Genomic DNA, 21,443 nt, shown 5'->3' on the forward strand with positions numbered 1-21,443 from the left:
TGCCCCGGCTGCCGAGCGACCGGCAGGGCCGCCCCGGGGTGCGGCGTGGCTTCCCCTCCCCCCAGTGCTTAAAAGGACAAAGTCGGGGAGTCCTTCTGGTGCCAGGTAGGTGAGCAGAGGGAGCAGGGCCCAGCCACCAGCTGATCCGCCTGCCCTTTGCTAAGGCCAGGCCTGTTGACAACCAAGTGACTAAGTTCGGGGTGGGGTGTATTTTCTCTCCGGATGCACCAGGGAAGGAGCCACAAGTGCAGGCAGGGCATAGGTACAGTGCTAGCCCTGCGGGCACAGAGGCTATTTGAAATCCAGCAGTTCCTTGGAGCTCCCCCCCCACAAGACACCCTGGTGTTTTGGTTGGGTTCAAGGAAGCTGAGGGACCTAAGCAAAACGTAAACAGCTGGCTGGCTTTGCATGATGTTACATGGCACGCACACTGCTTGGGCTCCCTGTGAGCTGACCCACGAGCATGTTTGAGACAAAGGCCTGTTGTTGTGCAATGTGTTTGTCTCCAAGGCCTCACTTTGGTAAGACTGTGTGCGTATCTGCCTCTGAGGGGATCTGTCTATCCAGCGTCAGGATGGATGTGATAATGATTTGCATTTTTGTGTGTGGCTGTTTTGGGATGAATGTGCATGGAGAATGTCTTGTTTGGGGGGTGGGAACAAACCACAACAGATCAGGGAAGTCCCCCAGAGAACTCTGAACTCTGGAGGAGGAGCTTAGCTGTGGTTTGAAAGCAGAGAATTTTCTAGTATTGATACAATCGTGTGTGTCTGTCCGTGTCTCCTCCCCTCAGGTACTCTGGCATTTCTAGTGTCTCACTTTTTTCTGAAGATTGTACGCTACTAATGAAATTCATCCTCTTTTTTTTTTCTTTCTTTCTCTGCTCTAGGTCTTCCAAGGAAATATTTGAACTAGTCTACTGACATACACCAGAGTGATTTCTTTACATCACTGAAACTACAGCTTCTGGTTAATCAGGGAATACAACTGGGTCAGCAGTTTGGTCTCTATGTGAAGCAAGCTACATTGTTTAAGCTTGTTTTGAAGAGAGAACACTTTGTTTGCACTTTACAGATCGTGAAACGTTTTTGTGGCTGAGATGCTCAGTATGCACGTTGGTACATATTTTTGCAGGAGCAGCCATTGAACTCTTAAAGAAATTAAGGATTCATAGACTTTTTGCAGCATTTTATTCCTCCTTGCAAAGACACTAACTTTACAATTGAGAACTGAACTTCTATATACATTTTGATTAAAACATCAGATAAACACTTTTAAAAAAATCTGAAGATGAGTGCCCATACGCAAACAGCAGAGAGAGGACAGAACACTGCACTTATGTGCCAGGAAAGCTACGTTTGCAGTGGGATTGATGAAGCAATCTTTGAGTGTGATGAATGTGGGAGCCTACAATGCCAGCGCTGTGAAGAGGAACTGCATAAGCAGGAAAGGCTACGAAACCATGAACGGACCCGTATAAAACCTGGTCATGTCCCTTACTGTGACTCCTGTAAGGGTGCCAATGGGAATATAATGCACAACAGTGCAACAAGCTCAAGGCAAAGGGCAGCAGTAAGGTGCCAGATGTGCAAAATAAACCTCTGTGTGGAATGTCAGAAGAGGACGCATGCTGGAGGAAACAAAAGAAAACACCCAATTACAATATACAATGTTAGCAAACCCCAAGAACAGGATGAAGAGGAAGGGATGGATGAGGAGACCAAGAGGAGGAAAATGACGGAGAAGGTTGTAAGTTTCCTCTTGGTGGATGAAACGGAGGAGATTCAGGTAACGACTGTCAGGGCTTTTTGACTGGACAAGTCTAGTTTCTGTGCTAATTGCACTTAGTAGTCTGTTAGACTAAGGAATTCCTCAAGCAGGGGAATTCTCTGGCATTATTAGATTGTGAATGTGCCCATCCAGCAAGGAGCCCTCCTTGTGAAATAGTTTAAAATGCCACATTGCTAAGACCATTGTGTAGTGCATAGCTAGAATCTTTTCTGGGAGAGCCTTTGTATCAATAGGCAGAGCTGGTGAAGGGGCTGGCTGGACTGAGGGATAATGCTTCAAGATGAGAGCTGTCAGCTGACTACCCATTCCTGAATAAAACCCAACTAACTTGGGAGATGGTACCATGGTAAGAGGATCATAGTAGAAATGGCAAAGTTTTATAAGAAAATCTAGAGTGGAATTGCCATTCCAGCCCTGGATTCCATGTTTACGTGTTTAAGGTATGGTTATGAGCTCAAATGTGTATGGCTTGGGTTGGTTTTTTGGTTGGTTGGCTGTTTAAGTGGACTCTGACTGAATAAAACTGAGGTGAATGGGATGACTTTGGGGAGTGTGCCATTTATTTGGGATATGCTTGACAGTTATGACCACAAAATCACTTTTCAGCTCAGAATGACCCATAAGGAGAGAGTGCAGTGATAAAATTCTATCTCTGCACCTCCAGAAACAGGTTATAAAGCTAGTCTACTTTGTAGGCTGTTATCCTTATTCTCTAATGGGGATGAAAAGAGGTGGTGTAACTTGCCAAAGTCTCACAAAGCAGGTGAGTGATGGAAGTAGAAATTCAGCCCAGTCTTTTGGCTCCTGGTCTAGTCCCCAATCCGCTAGATCACATACACAAGTCATAGGATGGAAACGTGAAGTCACTTGGTGATTTGATACTCAGGACAACTAGTTAGATATTCATAACTGCACATGGCAGCATCAGCATTGTGATCTTTGTCTTTCATTTGTTGGTTGATCATTCACATGCCATCATCCTGATGTTTGATGCAGGATCTTAACTAATTGAATTCTAACCTAAAGTTGAATAGTTATGAGAGAGCTATGTTTAGCTCGTTACTTCCCTCTGCACTGTTAATGCATCCTGAGCCCAGCTCAAGGCTTACAAATTGCCTGTGGTCAAAGGTGACCTCCAAAAAACCTTCAGATATCAGTGGCAGTCCTCAGTTGCTCTATTCTGCAAGACTTTTTTTTTTTTTTCCAGCATCCTATCTGTGGCAATTTAGGTTGATTGCAATGTACTCTTTTATGCACCTGCACTGAAACCGGCTCACAAATTGAGACTAGCATGAATTTGCATATGTGAATTGATGACATCTTTACTAGGTGAATATTTAGCTGCCTGTTGAAAACAAGTGCTGTGCTGTACTGTACTATTACTATATAATCTAGTTGAGAGGGTGCCTCCATTTGTTACATTGTGTAGCAGCTGGGAGAAGCAGGATTGGAAAGGCTCTCTGATGCAACATCTGAAGTGTGTTGCCTTCATGTAATGTCCCAACCTGAAATATTCCTTTCCTTGTTGCAGAATATACGCTTAACATCCTGCACAGCCAGATTGCAACCCTGTTTCCATTTTTGTGTTGTTCTGTTTCCTGGTTGCTAGAACTTAGTGGAGACCGTTTTTGTTAGTAAGCCCAGAGCCCTTAAAGCGCTGTCATATGAATAGCTGTCTACACATCTTCCTTTTTTCTGGTCTCAATAGTTCTGAAGATCCAGTTGCTGTAAGAGAACCAAATCAAGCCTTTCCTCCTGTATGCGTCATCAGCAAGGTGACTTATGATTGCAAAATCTTTTATTTTAGAGAAGGAAAAAAAAAGCCACTAGATTTTCATGCTGCAGGTGCTTTTTTGGGGTGGTGTCACATAGAAATAAAATTGTGAGTTACAGTTGTCTTTTCTTTCTGATCAGTTTTATTCTATAATCAAAGCTGCTTTTTTGAACTTTGAAGTTTAGCAATTAGAATAGCAACTCATCCCAAAAAGTGGGACAGATGAATTTCTGATCAGTGTAAGTGGTGGATTTGCCCATTCCAGAATTGCATGAAGACTGCTGTAAAACTAGAGGTGGCCACAATGTTGTGGCATGTATGCCAACTGATGCTTATTTAAAGACTTACTGATTTTACACAAGTTTCCTTCAACGATCTTGACGTTATGAAGACGTTTTCTTGTCTAATCTTTCTGGGCAAAGACAGCTGTGTTAAGAGCGCAAGGGAAACATGATGATTTAAATTTCCATTTTGGAGCCTTGAGCTAGGAATTTTCTTTTAGGTTCAGGGGAGCATCTCCAACCTGGTCACTCCCTGTGATTACAGGAATATTGAAGATCAACCTTCTTCTATTTAAATGGAATTCAGACAAGCCCTTGGGCTTGTCTGAATTCCATTTACTGACAAGCCAGGAAAAGCCATATTTTAAACCACTTATAAAAGGCAAGTATTTGTTTTACATGATTAAACAAATTTACCCATGTCAAATACAGATTCTTTGGTGGCACTATAGTGCCCATTAACTGATCCTTGCTGCACAAGTGGGAGTTAATTCTTGGTGCATTTTAGGAAACTAACCAAAGGGTTAAGATCAAAATCAGAACCCCTCTCCTAATTGACTGTTCAGGTACTTCACTATAAAACAATGCCTCCTCCCTCCAGAAGAGATGCGCTCCTTAACCACTAAACTGACACCATTCAGGGTAGGACCTCATCACCTGCCTTCCTGGGGCCATACCTCCTAGCTGCTTGAGTACCTCCCAAAGTATTCTTACAGCACATTTTATGCTTCTTTTCTTGTCATCTGTAACTCGCTGTGGCTCTCAGCTCTTTCTGCATCACCACATCTGTGCTCATGCTCCACTCTCCCTACACTTCCTGTTACCCTCACTGCTACAGTTCATACCAGTTCTACCTGCTTCTCTTCCCTTTTCCTCTGTTATCTCCTGCTCAGACCACCATTAGAAGGTCTGATGTGCATTAGATGGCAAAAAAAAAATCACATTCACTGCAGCCTCCTCATATTTCAGCTCCTGGTTCTTGAAGTGATCTATGTCCCTCTGTCTGACACAGTGTCCACAGCTGTCCTCTTTTGCAGGGAGGCCTCTTTCTTGCTGCCCTCCAGATGCTTGGGGGAGATGTTGGACTTCTCACCCTCTAACTTGTAGAGCTCTTCAAAATATCCATTTCTTCTCTTTTCTCCCCCTCCATGTTCCTGTTGTCTACCATTCACTTTCTTTCCTGTCAGTCTCCCTCATCAATTTTGGATTCTCCCCCTCTCAATCCTCAGTAATGTTTAGCTTCCGTATTGATAGCTCAAAAGACCCTTTAGGCACCTGTTTCCTTTTTCCTTGCCATCACTTCTTAATTTTACAGGTGCTAGTTGAACTGTTCCACTCACTGTAAGAGTAATCTACCTAATCTTGTCTTCACCAAACACTGCTTATCTCATCTTTCTTTTCTCTGCTGAATTCCTGCTCCCTGACACACACCACTCTCCAGAAACTGTTGCTTGGCCTTCCAGGACCACCAGTCCACCCACTTTTGTGATTTCCTCTCTCCTTTTGGCATCTCTTCTTTCCTCTCCCCTATGATATGGTTATTGATTCTCTTTATACTTCTCCACGCCTGACTTTTATTCCTCACTCCATCACAAGGTTTGTTCTGCCAGCCCACAGCCCTGGCCTTTTCCCAACATGCTCCTGCTCTCATGCTGTCAAATGTCTCTAGCAGAAACCCTAAAGCCAGGCTTATATTAATTTTAGTCCAACTTAATTTTCTTCTTGTTCAGATCTACATGTAGACCTGTTTAGCTAGGAACTTCTCCAACATAAACAAGAGTGGGAGTGGAAAGCAACTTCTTAATTCAAGTTTTCAAGCCCAGTTGCCTGCTGTTGATGGCACTGCATCAATTTAACCCCTATGAATCTCATGCCCTAGCCATCTTTGACACTGTTCTCTCCTTTTGCCTTAACTTCTGTCTTTACATAGGCTCTCATTTTCTTCCAAGAGAAAACTGATGAAATATGATGTGACCTTCACCTTCCCCTCCTACAATACCTTCTCCTGTCACAGATGCAGAAATCCTTCACTTGCTGTCTCCTGCTCTGATTTTTCCTTCACACCCACTCAACTCCAGCTCTTTCACCTTACTAAACAAACCAGGTTTAGTCTCTTCCATCTTGGGAAGCTCATTTCTGGCTCCCCACACATGAGCAACAACCAACCTGTGCCATATCGTCTCTAAGGTCTTTGAATGCATTGTATACAACTGTTGCCTGGAGTTCTCCTCTTCCTCATTCCATCCTGGACCATCTTTTAAATTCAGTTTGTTCCCTACGCTAAACTGAAACTGTTTTTGCTAAAGGCAGTGATGCCTCTTCCTAGCTAAATTTCACAACTTACTAAATTTCCATCCTCATCCTCCTTCACCTGTCATTGGCCATGCTCTTTTTCTTAAAATGTTGTGCTTTCTTTTGGCTCTTGTTACTGTCCTCTCATGCTTTTTCTCCTACTTCTCTAATTACCCTTCAGCATTTTTTTTTTTCAGGAAGAAGCTCCTCCAAATTTCCACATGGCATTACTCAGATATCCACAGAGAAATACAAATTCCACTTCAGTCTCTATAATCTATAGATAACTTGGGTGGAATATAAATAAAATTTAAATCTTGAATTTACCTCATGACTCCAGACCTGTCTCTTCTGTTCAAACTAAATTTTTAGCCTGTCTCTGGTAGCTCACTGTGAATATCTAGCCATCAATTCAAAACCAACATTGCCAAAACTCAAACTTTTAATCTTTCCCTTACCTTGCTATCTCTTCTCAAGGACCATGGACAACATCATTTTGCCTTCCATACAGGCCCATAATATGGTATCATCTTCAACTCTGACTTCATGCTAGGTCCTCAAATCCAGGCTACATTTGCATCTTGTGTATACTGTCTACATAGGCATGGGTGCTAAGGCACAGAATTGACAGCCCAGAGCTCACAAGTTTGAGGCCATAGCAGAAACTCGCACAGCACGGCCTGTTAAATTCCAATGAGCCTGCAAATTCTGCTAAATGCCTTGTCACAAGAACAAGAAAAAGGAAAGGAAAGCAAAGCACCTAAGATGCAGCCTTTCCTACCTGTCCTTAGTTAAAACTCATCACTTTGTAACTTGTCTTTTTCTTGCTGGCCTTGACAAGTGTGTTCTAGCCCTGCTTTATATCCATCCAAAATGCTGTAAAGATAATTCTCTAATCTTGTTGTTTGGAGTCACTCCTACTTGCATCCCTCTACTAGCACTCCTTTCTCTACCATATCCTACACGAGTACCTTATCTTTACTTTTAAGATCCATTAAGTCCTATCTCTGCTCTTCCTATGTAAGGCTCCCATAGATTTTCTGACACTCAAAAATGAAATCCATCAAATCAAGACACATCTGTGGTATATAAAGAAGCTTTTTACACCTTTATTTTTACTCAAATTTAAGATGAATGCTATTTCTTTGAAGACCTGTTTCATTTTTAAAGTGCCTATTATGTTCAAAGGAATAGGGTAATTTAGTTATTCTCCTTCAAAATTCCTTGCTGTGATGCTTACAGAAAAGTGGGTTGTGGTTAGGGTGGCTGTTGTGCTGAGACTATCCCAGTTATAACTCTGAATTAATCTCTCATCTCTCTTTCACCCAGAAACTGTTAGTCCCTGCCCCAAAGAGCTGTCTTGTTTTGTGTGTGTACAGAAACTACTATATTGGGGACCTGATTCATAAAAACTCTTAGGTTCTACTGAAAGACAGTTACTAAAGTAGATGCTCTAAGCATTTTTAACCCTTTCTCATAACTTTGGTTTAATAATTGTGGGAAATAGGCTTACTGAGCTCTTTTAATTGTTTGTTTGTTTATTTTTATTACCTAATGGCTGAACTCAGTCCTCCAGTATAGCCCTACCAATAGCGTGCACTTGAAGTAGAGAAAGCAACTTCTTAAATCCCAACCAGTTGTGGATTTGGTCAGTTATGTCATTAGTCCTCTGTGCATGGTATGAACTGTCTGATTTTTGGTCATGGAGTGGCTGTCAGAAGACACTTGGACCTCCTGTGCTAGTCAAATCTGGCAAAAAAAACAAAAAGAAAGCTTCTCTGCAGATAGCCTTACCAGAAGAAACCTCTTTGCAGCTGGAGTTACTGTATGTAACTACTAATTTTTAAAGATAAAGGAGGGCCCTCCTATATTGGGTTTCAGCTGACACTCCCACAGCCAGCAGCCTCTTTCCTTGCCAGTAGATACATTCTTGCCCTCTGCTGATGCGTGCAGCTCTAGATCTCAAGTCCATGCCTGGGACTTTCCGAAGAGTAGAGATCTATTTTTCAGAAGTATGAATAAACTTAAATTCTTACTAAGCACTGAGCAGGATACATGTACTGCTCAGTGAAAAGGCTCCCAAGAGTTTGGATATTACTGATGTGCATGCTGAATGGCAAAGAGAACACAGTACTCTAGTTGCCACAGACAGCTTATTATAGACCTTGTAGGTCATTTTATACAGCTGTGACACCTTTGTCCTGATAGCAGAATAGCCCATGGTCCCTCCACCTGCACTTCTACATGCAGTGTAGGGTGGAAAGCCCTCTTTAAGGAGTGTGTCTTAGGTACTTCACTTGCATACATTCCCTTAATAGCTTTGCTGAAAATACTTAGGGTTTCCTTTAGCAAGTGTCAACCTGAGCAAGGCCAGAGTCTCTGGAGATGAAAGAATGGAGAGGCATAGAACACATTTTCCTAGTGAAGAATTCCTTAGAAATCAGACCAAGCATGCTTCTTTGCTTGAAGAAGATTGCATCCTCTCCAAGATTTATTATTTGCCTTTGTGTCTGTAACAGCTTCCCTCTATCTGTTGATGAGAGAGTATTTTGATGTAAGTCAGTGGTTCCCAACCTAGATGTAGGCCACCTCTTAAAATATGAGCTCTTAGCTTTCTCTTGTTTCTTGACTGTGTGAGAAATTATAGTGCAATTCTTCTGCAAAGAATTTGGAAAGGCCACAACAGGTCATAATGGGTTTGACACTCTGGATTTCTACTTGAAATCTCTGGGTTTAACTTGTGAATCATGTGTAGGTGTTTGTATACCCAGTTTTACACAGCACCCTGAGGCATCCTTTAAAAGGATCTCAAGGCACCTCAGGATGCTGGGCACCCTGGTTTGAGAATCACTGATATAGGTTGACAGAAGAGATGCTATCATCTGGATGTTTTCAGGGCTTTAGTCAGGGCTTGAATTACTTTCGAATTGGGGGGGGGGGGTCTGTAAAAATAAATAAATAAAAAATTGGACTGCCCATCACAATGCCTTAATAAAATTGGAGGACCCTCCATTTGATTTTTTTTTTTTTTTTTTTTTTTTTTTTTTTTAAAATTTTAAAAAAAAAAAAAAAAAAAGGGGGGGCCCCCAATTTTTTTAAGGGATTTTGGTGGGGCCTCCAATTTTTTTTTTTTTTTTTTTTTTTTTTTTTTTTTTCAAATCTTACAGAAGGACTCTAGTCTGTTATGGGGGAGCTCAGTCCCCCTTTCCCCCCAGCTCCCCCATAATTCAAAACCTGACTTTAGCCTGCTTTCTTGCAGCCTCCGAGTGCCCCAGTGGGCTTCTTGGCTACACATTTTTTTCAAAATGAAAGAGATGTGGCACAGACCAAGATTTCACAACTCTTACAGAGGTTCCCAAGCTGTTACTTGATGGGTCTGAACCTGGTGTTACCATGTCCTTCATCCACTACTGCTCTACCTCACTTGCTTTCTTTCCCCTTCTCCCCACTCCTGCTTTATGGAGCTTTTGTTTCTTATCTGAGTTTATTTCTCAGCCACTGAATTTGCCAGTTCCTTATTTCTTGTATCCCCAAACCCTTCTTTTTATTTTCTTTTTTCCTCCGCTTATGGTAATTCTTGTCTTTTGTTCTCCCATTGCAAATAGTAACAAGTGAAACTGGGTAATGTGTAGTTTGTTCATTTATTAAGCAGCCCTGCTATCCTGGTAGAGGACAGATCTGTTTGTGTTTTGGAGAACATCGGTTTCTTTTCTTAGACTTTAGAGAGAGAGAGGGGCCATCCACAACTTTGCAAAACACACAACCAATCTTGCGGCTTCCACACTGGCTCCTAGCTGATCTGAAAAATCCTGGGTTCTGTGTGTCTGTCACCTCACTTCTCTACCTTCTTGTCTATAGTGAATGTGCAGGATCCCTCTCTTTTCCTGTTGCTGCTACCCTCCACAGGCAGCTGCTCTCATTTCTGCCTTCTTTCTCAACTAAGCAGTGCTATAAAGGCTGATGAGTGGGGAGGATGCAGCTGAGAAGTGAGCGGTAGGCCATTTAGCAGTTGCCTGTTTCTCTTAAGCTTTGAAAACTATGTTGGAGACTACCTAAATTTAAGATTATGGGGAAATTTCTCTGTTGCCTTTCTGTATTTATCAATGTGGGGGAGGGGACGGGGGTGTCTCTTGATTTCTTAGTGCTACCATTACGGGTAGTAAATAAGCACAGTGAGAGAAGAGAACCAAATAGAGAGAGAGGATCACTGTGGTCTCCTGACCACTTCTGCTCTGCTGGTCTTTCTAACCACTGCACTTCCAGTTAGAGCCATGTACAGGGGCATCTCACAGTACTTCATCTCCGGTGTTGCTAGCAAGTAGCATTAGTAGTCGTACAAACCCAGAACTACTATGCTCCTTCCTGCCTGACTCTTCCTTCCTTTTGGGGGATAGTATTGAGAAGGAGGCTTCCTGAAGCAACCCATTGGGATGGCTGGAACAGCTTGCACATCTGAGCCATGGCTTTAGGTTTTCTGCAGATTCAGGCAGATATGACCCCATCACACGTGCTCTCTCGCTGGTCTTCACAATTAGCTAGTTTAATTTTTTAAAATTTTTTTTGATTGCAAGTTTCAAATATGATGCAATAACTGGATTCTAGGAGTCTGAGTCCTAGGAACAGACCTGTAGTGTCTTTGCCTTTAATGTAGGCCTGGATGGAAGCCTGACTTTTTGTCAGATTTAAAACTGAAACAGCCAAAGCATTAGAAGTAGTGCTGTGGGGAACCAAGGTGCTCTGGGAGATATGGATGTGTGTTGGCTTTTTCCATTGCCAGCTCTGTTGCTAATCCTTTTTGAGATTCACTGTTTAAAACTGGCTGACCACTGTATTTCAAAAGCTCAGCATTTTTGGAGGAGATGCCTGAGACTATACAGTAAAGCTTCCAACAAAGTTTAATTTGACATTCCCTCCCCCAGTTCTAACTTTAAGTTGAAGGAGCTATTGCTCTGAGTTCGTTCCAGTTTTTTAAAAACTGGATTTTAGAAGCATACTGATGTAATCATATTGCAAGAGTTTAAAAAATGAGTATTATAACTTTCATTAAGAAAAAGTTTGTAATTCATTAATTATTTTTTGTCTCATCATTTTTAAAAAAAATTTTTTTGAGAGAAGATTTATGCTGGACCTTAGAAAAGAAAATTATTTTCAGCTGTTTGGGGGGTGGGGGATGGAAGTAGCCCTGGGTGGTTTACTTAAAGATGTTATGAAATATTCTTTATTGGAAGTTTTAAAGAAATGCATTGGACAGACCTCTGTCAGGGGTGGTCTATTCTAAGCATACCTCATCTTATGTCAGAGGAGGGAGTTGGATACTTGGGGTGCTGTTTTGGAGGTCCTTTCCTAGATCTACGTTTTCTATGATCTGAATACAGTAATAGTTTGTTTCAGACACTTGACACTTATTACATATGTGGTTATTTGGGAGGCTCCTGCTCTGAAGTCAACCTGCTGTGTCCTTGCTGTTTCCTTTGCTTCCCAATATTATCGCGTCAGAGGTGTGGCGCTCTTAGGCAATTTAAAGAAGCTTTTACAGCTATGCATGATTGTGTTAAATGAGGGGTGGGCTAAATGCGGCCCACAGGCCAGATGCAGCCCGCCAGGCCATTCTGTCTGGCCTGTGGGGCCCCTAAAAAAATTTAGAAAATTAATATTTATCTGCCCCCAGCTGCCTGTCATGCGGCCCTTAATGGCTTGCCAAAACTCAGTAAGTGGCCCTCTGCCCGAAATAATTGCCCACCCCTGTGTTAAATGTATGGCTATTACCCATTGTTGGCATCACCACAATTGGGATGAAACCTGAGTGTTTTGCTCCCTGGTGGATTGTTCCCCCCCCCGCTTCCAGAAAAAAAGCATTCAAGTCTTGTATTTCTTGTCCTTACAATTGGGATGAAAACTGAGCTTCTCTGACAAACATAAAGGTACCCAGTTTGGGAGGAAATTGGCCATTGGGGAAACCTCTTGACTTCTGTGAATGTCTCACAGTTGTATTCCCAAGCACAAGTAAGCATAGGGCAGAATCTTGTTTCATTTTGCTTGCCTGATTGTCCAGCTGCACAACTGCCATTTTTGGTACTTTTAAATATAGCTTGTTATCCTATTCCACGTGCAATTTGGATATGGAAGTGGCCTCATGGCTACTGTGCATGGTTGGTAGGCTGTACTCCAGTTGGGTAGGAACAGGCATACCTGAACATAACCCTCAAAGTGTTGGGGGGACTGGATAATGTCAGACCTGTAGCTTGCAAGTTGGTATCTTGCACAGGAAAGTGCATGAGAAGTGGGTTCAAACCCTTTCTCAGCAAGGGAAACCTAGAACTTGGGTCACTTGCTTCATGGTTAAGTGCTCTAATAGCTGAGTGATTAGGATAAAACGGGGCTGTCCAACTTCAGAGAAGCTGGGTCCCTCCCAACTGCACAAGCCATACAGACTCCATGGGCCTCTGCTAGTTATGGTGACTCGCATCTTGGGGCGGGGGCAAGAAGCAGAAGCTGGAGGAGGAGCCCAGAGACCCCAGCAGTGGCAGAAGATGCAGTGGGAGGAGTGGTGGCTGGGCAGGAGCCTGCCGGCTGCAAGTTAGTCCTTTGGCCCACAGGCTGCCATTTGAACAGCCCTAGCTACAGCACGGGGAGCTCCTCCTCTGGCTTGGTAGAATTTGAAAACCTATGTTTGCCCAGGAGCTGCGTTCCTGCCCAGAAGCCATGCAGCCTACCGCCCATGTTTAGTAGCTGTGTGGACATAACTCTGCAGCTGGAGAAGGAGGATCAGGTGTGCTCAAGTGCCACAAAAAGTGGCTACGTAGCTAGGTATCTGCCGTTTGGGTGTGTAAAGTAAAATGGGATTCTGCCCTCAGCACATTGGAAAGGGGTAAAATGGTTCAATGTTTAAAGTGGCCAGCCTGTTGGGAACTCTAGGAGAGCTGTACACATTCATATCCCTTAAACATCTGGACCCAGCTAGGCCCTGGTCCAGCTCCAGAGTTTGTAGGAGTTGAATTAGACAAAGATAAAGTGGTGTTCTATTGGTGGGCATGCTGCGTAGAGCTGACTTGCCGTAGCTTTTTGTAGTCCTTTGCTTCTACCAGCATTCAACAAGGACATGTGCCAAGTCCTGAACCTGAGACCAGAATAATTGCATGCAATTATTCTGACTGGGGAATGACTGGTTACGCTGCAGTACTGCAGAGGAAAGACCTAGAGTTACAGTGGACCATAAGCTGAATATGAGTCAATAGCATGCTGTTGTTGGGGGTGGGGGAGAAGAAGCAGCCAATGGCATACTAAGGTTGTATTAAGTGTGGCAGGGTGTCCTTCCAGGGGTGGCTATGAAGCCCCTGGAGTTCCTGCAGCCCTCACTCTCTGGGTAATCGCCCACCCTTTCAGTCACCTGTCATGTCTTGATATGAGGGAGGCTGTCCCAGGGCTTTCCAAATTGCTCTCAAATGACTATCAAGTGCCAGTGGTCCCTGCCTACTGGGCTAATTGCATGACTCCATTCTTCTTCTACATCATGCCCCATGCCTTGCAGATGGCATCCTTATTTGGTGTTGATTTCCACTTGGCCCCTCCTCTGGGGGTCTTGGATCCTCTTTGGTCCCATACACTCAATCTCTCAATAGATTCCTGGGCAGTTTCTGGTTTTGCATGCTCAGCTCTTTAATCTGGGCTCTGGACCCCTCCTTGGATCCATAGGAACCTCCTCTTCTCCTTAGTTCATCCCCAGACTTGCAGATTGCTTAAGGTGTTACCCTCCATGTTGACCTTCTGGAGCTGCAGCCATCCTGATGAGCCGGTGGTATTCTCTCAGCAAACCCCAGATCTTACTGCCAGTTTCTCTCGGGGTCTGGGCTTATACCTGCTCTAAGCCCAGCCTTCCTTCTGAGTCAGGTGACTCCCTCTTCCTGGCCTAACCCTACCTGCAGACTCCCTGGGTCAGCTGACACTTGAGTGCCTGCCACCTAGAACCTTGCCACAAACAGCAGTGGCACGTGTACAGTAAGGAAGGAGATCCTCCTACATTGTTTGACATGAGTAAGGCCTCATCTGGAGTCCAGTTTTGAGCCCTGCGCTTCAAGGAAGATATGGATATATTGAACAGTATCCAGTGGAGAGCAACAAAAATGGTTAGGGGTCTGGGTAGCCAGACTTATGAGGAAAGGCTGAAAAAGCTAAGATTGTTTAGTCTGGAGAAGAGAAGACTGAGAGGGATATTATAACAGTTTCCAAATGCTTGAGGAAAAGGTAATTGTACAATGGATGGAGATGGATTATTCTCTGTGGCTGCAGGGAATGAAACTAGGGACAGTGGTCTCAAATTGCAGCAGGAGAAATTTAAGACGGAAGTTAGGAGGAACCTTCTCATGCCAGGAGGTGGTTAAGCATTGGAACCGGTCTCCCGGAGAAGTTGTGGAGTTTTTAAGAGCAGGTTTGACAAACGCTTGCCTGCGATGGGATGGTATAGATCAGTGGTGCTCAAGCTGTTGGCCCCACAGGCCGATGCCGTCCCTCCCTGCCCTGCACACCAGGAATGGGTCCTGGGGGCCTAGCATCGCCCAATCCAGTGTGCAGGGCCTGGAGTTCTCCATAGGTCGGTGAGGAGCCCTGCAGGCCAGACGACAGTACTGTGATAATTATCATTGCTGAGGCCGTGGGCAACTGGTGTCTCCTGAGTCTGGGGGGCCCCTCAGCAGCTGACCGCCGTCTGTGGGGGGTCCCCCAGCAGCTGATTGCCGAGCCAGCGATGAAACTGGACTTCCGGTTTTGTGGCTGGCGCTTCCAGGGGGTACACGGCCGATCTCAGGGGATGCATGTGCATCCCATACGCATCACCAATGGATGAGGCTGTCCCATTCAAATGTAGGGTCAGCAATAGAGCAATAAAATCAGGGCCTGAAGCTGGTCAGCCAGCTTTGCATTAGTAGATGTGGAACTGGCAAGCAGCTTGGGGGGCGGGTTTGGGCAGGGCACTCTGCTACTCCTGCCTGTAGCAGGGATCTGTTGGGAGGCGTGGGGGAGAGTGACCTGGATTTCCTTAAAAATAACGTGGTCACTGTAGATGTGAGAGGAATGGTTGTTTTTTCTGTGTTCCCTTATGCTAGGGAATATGCTTAAATATTTTGAGACAGGGAGTAGCTTCCTGGCCTTAAAATCTGAATACTACTCCAAGCTACTCTTTGGGAAACCAACTTTTTTTTTTTTTGCCGACATGGAATCTGAATCCTTCTTACAGATCTGGCTGTAGCAGGGTGGGGTAGGGTGAGGCTTAAGAAACTGAATCACTGATCTAAGAATAAATCTGTTCAAAGAAAACATTCACTGCCTCCTGACCTTTGTGGATCTTGTGTCTTGAGATGCTCAAACTGTATTTGCCTGGGGGAGCCTTGTAAAAAAATAACATGGGGGAAGGGGCTTTCCTGGGGAATGGCCAAGGACCCCTCAGACATTCCTGAAAAGTAGAAGGGGAATCCTTGTTCTCTTGTAGCTGAAGAGGGCCTTGTGGAGAAACTCAAGAGGAATAGTCTGAAATTAACCTTTTCATTAAGTTTTTCTATTATGCTTCTCCTATATCCCACACTGTCTTGAGGCAAGACCTGTTGAAGGGGTCTTACGTAAGGGACACACTACAATAACAAGACTTCAGGAGGAATGAAACCTTTGAACTCTAGCTCACCAATACTGTGCAACAGAAATTATGTGTTTATTGAGAGTTTGCCATATCTGTTTAATTACCTGATTTATGTGGCCTCTGTTACTCTAGTATCTGAGCAGCGTTGTCCCACACTACTCTTCATTTAAATGAAAAGTGTAACTTAATCCATGCAGATGAACTAGGGAAGCACCTAGGTGTACTGAAGGGCAGTTGCTTTCTTGGCATGTTATGTTTAGTCATTGGTGTATTTTAATTTTTGTAGGAAAAGGCATTATCTAGTAAATTAGGAGGTGGAACCATCAGTTCTTGCAACTTTCACAAATCTGCTTAAGCTATTCAACCCTTTACTCTTAAAGCTATCCTTACATTGGAAAGGCTGGTAATAGGATATGAAGGAGGCTTAATTTTATCAGTAATGATGGGGAGCAACATTTTAAAAAGCACCTCTGACATAGGACCCTGTGTCCCATTGAAAGTCATTTGGATTTGACTACTTTCCTTTGGTGCTTCTATATGCTTGAAAGGCTTGCAAGTGGACCTAAACAATGGCTGCTTTTCTCTATTAACCTCATAAGTGCTAATGCTGACACTGCTGTAGTATTGGCTTCTCAAGTTTCAAGCTATAATATCTCTGTCATTTTTCTTATTTTGGAAGGTGAAGAATGAAGAAGACTTTATTAAAAGACTGGACTGCACACCTGACCAGCATCTCAAGGTGTTATCCATCTTTGGGAACACTGGAGATGGAAAGTCACATACCCTTAATCACACTTTCTTTTATGGTCGAGAGGTCTTCAAGACCTCTCCAGCTCAAGAGTCCTGTACAGTTGGTGTATGGGTAGCCTATGATCCTGTCCGCAAAGTGGTGGTAATAGACACAGAAGGTCTGCTTGGAGCTACTGTGAACCTGAGCCAGAGAACACGGCTGCTTCTGAAGGTCCTGGCCATTTCTGATCTTGTCATCTATCGTACCCGTGCTGACAGACTCCATAATGACCTCTTCAAATTCCTTGGGGATGCTTCAGAGGCCTACTTGAAACATTTCACCAAGGAGCTGAAGGCAACTACAGCCCGTTGTGGTCTAGATGTTCCCTTGTCCACCCTAGGTCCTGGGGTGATTATCTTTCATGAGACTGTATACACCAAGCTCCTGGGCTCTGGTAAGTAGAGAGAAAGAGATCTGGAATCAAAATATGTCTGAACGTGATCCGTTTATTAAACTAGATCTGTAACTTAATAATCAGTGATCTGAACTGGATTTGAAACCTGGTGCTTTTTCATGGTCAAGGCTGGCAGAGGGACTGAGGAGGTAAGAGGCTCTACTTCTGTGACTAAATGTGTGGCCTAGAGCAATAATAAGCACCAGTTGGGGACCAGCATTGACTGGTTCTGAAGAGAATTCAGTCTGATTCTCTTTAACCTAGGATGATGACTGCAGCATTGGGCCGTGGAAGCTGCAATGCAGCTTGGAAAAGTGAAACTGGTCAGACCCTCAGATATAGGCAGGGGTGCAGAGGGTCCTCTTGCAACAATAAATGAATGAACAATAAATCATACCTACATAATAACAAGAGTAAAGGAGACTGACTTGTTGCTGAACGTGCATCCTGCTCTTGGCACAGTCCATGACTTCTGTGGATTGGGGCCTTTCCTAAGCAGATATGGGAATGGGACTGTGGTAGTGGAGGCTAGTGGCAGATAGACTGATACGGCAGCATAAAAGTGCAATAGAGCCAGTAGGGGCTTGCTTTGTGTCCTAAAGGATGGTAGCCCACTGTGCTTTCATTTCGCATCGCCTCCCACTTCCTTTGCTGGTGTGTTTAAACTCAATTTGCATAATGCTGGATTAAGCATATTTTAAAACATATTACTTGTCTGTACATCTCTGGGTGAACTCTTGGCTCACTGGAAAACCAATGAGAGTTTTGCCTTTGTCCCTGCAACCTGTGCTATTGTTGCTGTTTTAGTTGGCCAGAGAGTTCATGGGGAATAGAAAACCCAAGGGACTCGGCACAGCACCTACCTGCCTTTTTGAAGTGCATTTCTAATTAGCAAAGTGGTCCTGCAAAAATGGCCCTCTCATCTTGGCCAGGTAATTTTTAAAGCAGTGAAGGAAGCCACATTTCACACAGCATGTTAGTCAACTGGTAGAATTTGCTACCTCAGAGGTCAGAGTCAAATGCTGGAACTGGTCAATATTATGACCAGTAATGACATTTGTGGTTTGGTGTGCAAACGCAGGGTAATACAAGCATATGCTTCAGGGTGTCAGCTGATTGCTGCAGGTGGCATGTCTCCCTAATATACATCTGTTTGCAGCAATGCACAATTACCAATAATTGAGGGACAGTTATGGGATGCATGTGACTTTTAGGGGAGGGGTGAGTCTGAATATGCTATTGCTGGAAGCTGGTTCTAGTAGTTAGTGTGGCTGGTGATTTGGCCTGAAAGTGTCCATTCTCTCTGGTTGTTTTATAGAGGAAGGCTGATACTTCCTCTTTGCTACACTGGCCTTCATGGAAAATGATCATCTTGAGAATGGTGAGCCTAAAGAACAGAGCAGTGATCAGCTGTGAACACGAGGCGTCTCATGATGTGGTGTGGCAGCTTGGTGCCATGGACTGTAGGGTTATAACAAACTCTGGTTTTTGGAGTGCTTATTTAGGGTCAAATATGGCCTCTAATTTTTGGTGCCTAGCTTGGACTCATAAAACAAGACTTTAGAACTTGTTGGGCAACTGCAGTTGCTAGTGATTTCAGTTTTAGAGGATCTCTAAAATGTGGTTCTAGGGTCTGAAGGTGGGCACTCAAAATTAGAGACCACCTCTTGAAAATGTATTTCCCTTTTCCTATATGTGAAATAGAGCAATGCCAATTTATCTGCATCACAGAAGTGTGATGAGGGTTAATTAGGAATGCTAGTATAGCACTTGACACTGTCAAAACACTGCATGATTAAGTGTTGTTTTAAATCAGCTGTTGTTAATGTACCTGTTGCTGCTTTTGAATGTGTTTTTTAGATCACCCCTCCGAGGTGCCTGAGAAACTCATTCAGGATCGGTTTAGAAAACTAAGCTGTTTCCCTGAAGCCTTCAGCTCAATTCACTACAAGGGAACAAGGACTTACAATCCCCCTACAGACTTCTCGGGACTTAGGCGAGCTATAGAGCAGCAGCTGGAGAACAATACAACACGCTCTCCCCGGCAACCTGGGGTTATCTACAAAGCACTGAAAGTAAGTCATCTGTACCAGAATGTGGCTCACTGGAAGCTGGAGCAATATGTAAATTATCCTTATTCATATTTGTACCACCATTGCTAAATACTTTGTACCTAATAGAGTGAGAATACACAGATTGCTAATGCAGAATTCCAGGTATCTGGACAAGAGGCAGTCTTTTAGTACAGATCGACTTATAATAGACAAATAGGGTGGGTGGCTCTTTCTAGAGGAAAGAAAATGCAAGAGGAGAAGATGAAAGAAGAATTGATGGTGACCCTGGAAGTTGAGGTGAACGAGTTTTTGTAGGAGCATTGGAAGACCAGTATCACAAAACCTATAGACTTGGCTAGGAAGAAGCTATTAGTGAGCTTCTTAAGAGGACCTTCCATACCAAATTGCTGGGCTCTCCAAAGGAGTTACAAACAAGGAAGTCTTGGCGTGGGATACAGACAGTATGTTCAAGGAGCTAGGAGGGGCAAAGGGAGGAGGGAGATGTGCCAATAGATTGAAAGGCAGGTGGGAACAGGAGATAGTGTTGAGAATGGAAGCATACTAGACGGACTGAGGTACCTGTAGGATTATTATCTCCAGAGTATCTGGGGATACTCTTCATTTCCAAACCAAAGGACACTGAGTTTTTGTTTTTATTCAATGCATGTTTGGTAGTAGCATAACTAGAAGTGGGCAAGAGGGATCCCCCATCCTTACAGAGGCCCCCCACCTTCGCTTTTGAATCCTGTGTCCCCTGACCTCAGAACCGTTTGTCCCTCTCTCCCTTCTTCTCACCTCACCCCACCTCCTCCCCTCCTTGCCCACTGTCCTGCAGGGTTTGCTTGGGGCAGCAATTCTGCTTGTTAGCTCACTGATGTTTGGTTTTCCCACAGTAAGCTGAAGAAATGAGTTTGCATTTAGTTTGGACAGTAGTTGGTTCTGTGGCCATTACTATCTCTTTCTAGGCTGGAAAGTTTCATTACCTGCCTCTTGTGTTCTTGAGCCACCTCCCTATTGGTGGGATGTTTCCAGTGGTCTAGTTGAATTTAGCTGTTGTAGAAGGTATTTTGGTTGTGGAGAGACAAGGAATATTATTTAGCTGTTGCCAATTTAAGGGAGGCCTCTGGACATCACAGCTGATCCCTTGAACTGGACTCTGTATTCAGTGGATAGTCAGTACTGAGGGTAGAACATATGCAGTATGTGAGCCCAGTGATCTGTTACTAATACTGGCAGCTGCATTTTATATCAGTTGCAGCTTTCTCCAGGCATGTGGCTGCAGAGTGTTTATACCCAGGTTTGTATCTGATGGGATAGAGTGCACCCTATAGACCATTCCCAGATGGAAATGGCCATTTTTGTCACCATGGCTATTTGGACATCCAGCAAAACGGCATCTAAAGATTCCAAAACTATAATCCGACTCTAAAAAGAAGTACCCTCACCCTATTTCTATGGTGGGAGTTATTACAAGGAAACAAGTCCTTTAGGTCTATTTGTTCCTTATCAGCATCACCAGTGTTTTGCCTGGGTTCATTTGCTCTGCATCCAGGTCTTGAGTTTGTTATTGGGAGAGCTGGCAGCTGGTACTGTTTATGTTGGATATAAAGGAGATGTAAACCTCTGCTGCCATCTATACATTGCTTGTGTTTCAGTTGCTCTCCACTGGCTTCTGAGAGGTGGTGAACAATATGGGACAGGATTGAGTTGTGAGACTTTGGAGATGAAGCTTTTTTCGTGTTCCTTGTATAAAACCTTGAGCTAGTTAAGTCAGAGTGTTTAATAATCCCTTTGAGCTTTCTGGAATTGGCAGAGCAAAATACAAGCTTCTGCTGTACCATACTTAGGTCTGTAGCCTTCCTGAGAGGGATCCAGGATGCCAGCAAACTAACAGGCAGTATTGGAGATTTATTTTAGTAGGTGCTAGGTGAGCTTGTAATTCCATATATCAGCAGACTAACTTGATGGTGATAGCCATATGAAAAGAAAGAGGCTTTGGTGATAAGGTGCAAGTGAAAGCAATAATATAATTTCACACTACTAAACAGACCTTGAAAGACTTGTTTTCCCCAAACCAGTGGCAAGATGGACAGTACTTTTCAAAACAGTATAGTACAGTGTACCCTTACTTGATATCATCTTTTCCAAATACCTTGCAAAATAGAATAATTAGGTGTTTAGTATTAGTATAATAATACTTCATGCATAATCTCCTGAGGGATTGGCAGAAAGGAATTGTTTGACTGAGATTCATCTGTATGAAATGTAGACAGTGTGGCAAAATCTTTGAAAGAGTAGGATAAGCTCAAGTTAACTTGTTCAACACTTCAATGCTGCAGGGAAACCCAAGATAGACACCAAGGTGCTTAGTGGAGGTAGGGCAAGTTGCATGGCACATATATCAAAACAGGTACAAATAAAACCAAAAACTTGCTACCAAAA

At 43.6% G+C, this 21,443-nt stretch overlaps 1 protein-coding gene across 1 annotated transcript in view; it reads left to right on the plus strand.

Annotated features, from left to right (window-relative positions):
• Positions 1–12: 12 nt before the first annotated feature.
• ZFYVE1 (zinc finger FYVE-type containing 1) overlaps positions 13–21,443 on the plus strand; it is a 35,832-nt gene continuing 14,401 nt past the window's right edge. The window contains exons 1-4 of the mRNA XM_019519124.1: positions 13–105; positions 890–1,788; positions 16,443–16,947; positions 18,808–19,022. Coding sequence (XP_019374669.1) covers positions 1,291–1,788; positions 16,443–16,947; positions 18,808–19,022 — 1,218 coding nt within the window. The 5' untranslated portion in view covers positions 13–105; positions 890–1,290. The remainder of the gene's footprint in view (positions 106–889; positions 1,789–16,442; positions 16,948–18,807; positions 19,023–21,443) is intronic.

Source organism: Gavialis gangeticus, unplaced genomic scaffold (assembly GCF_001723915.1).
Source record: "Gavialis gangeticus isolate Ggan-Ray unplaced genomic scaffold, GavGan_comp1, whole genome shotgun sequence".
Lineage (NCBI taxonomy): Eukaryota > Metazoa > Chordata > Crocodylia > Gavialidae > Gavialis > Gavialis gangeticus.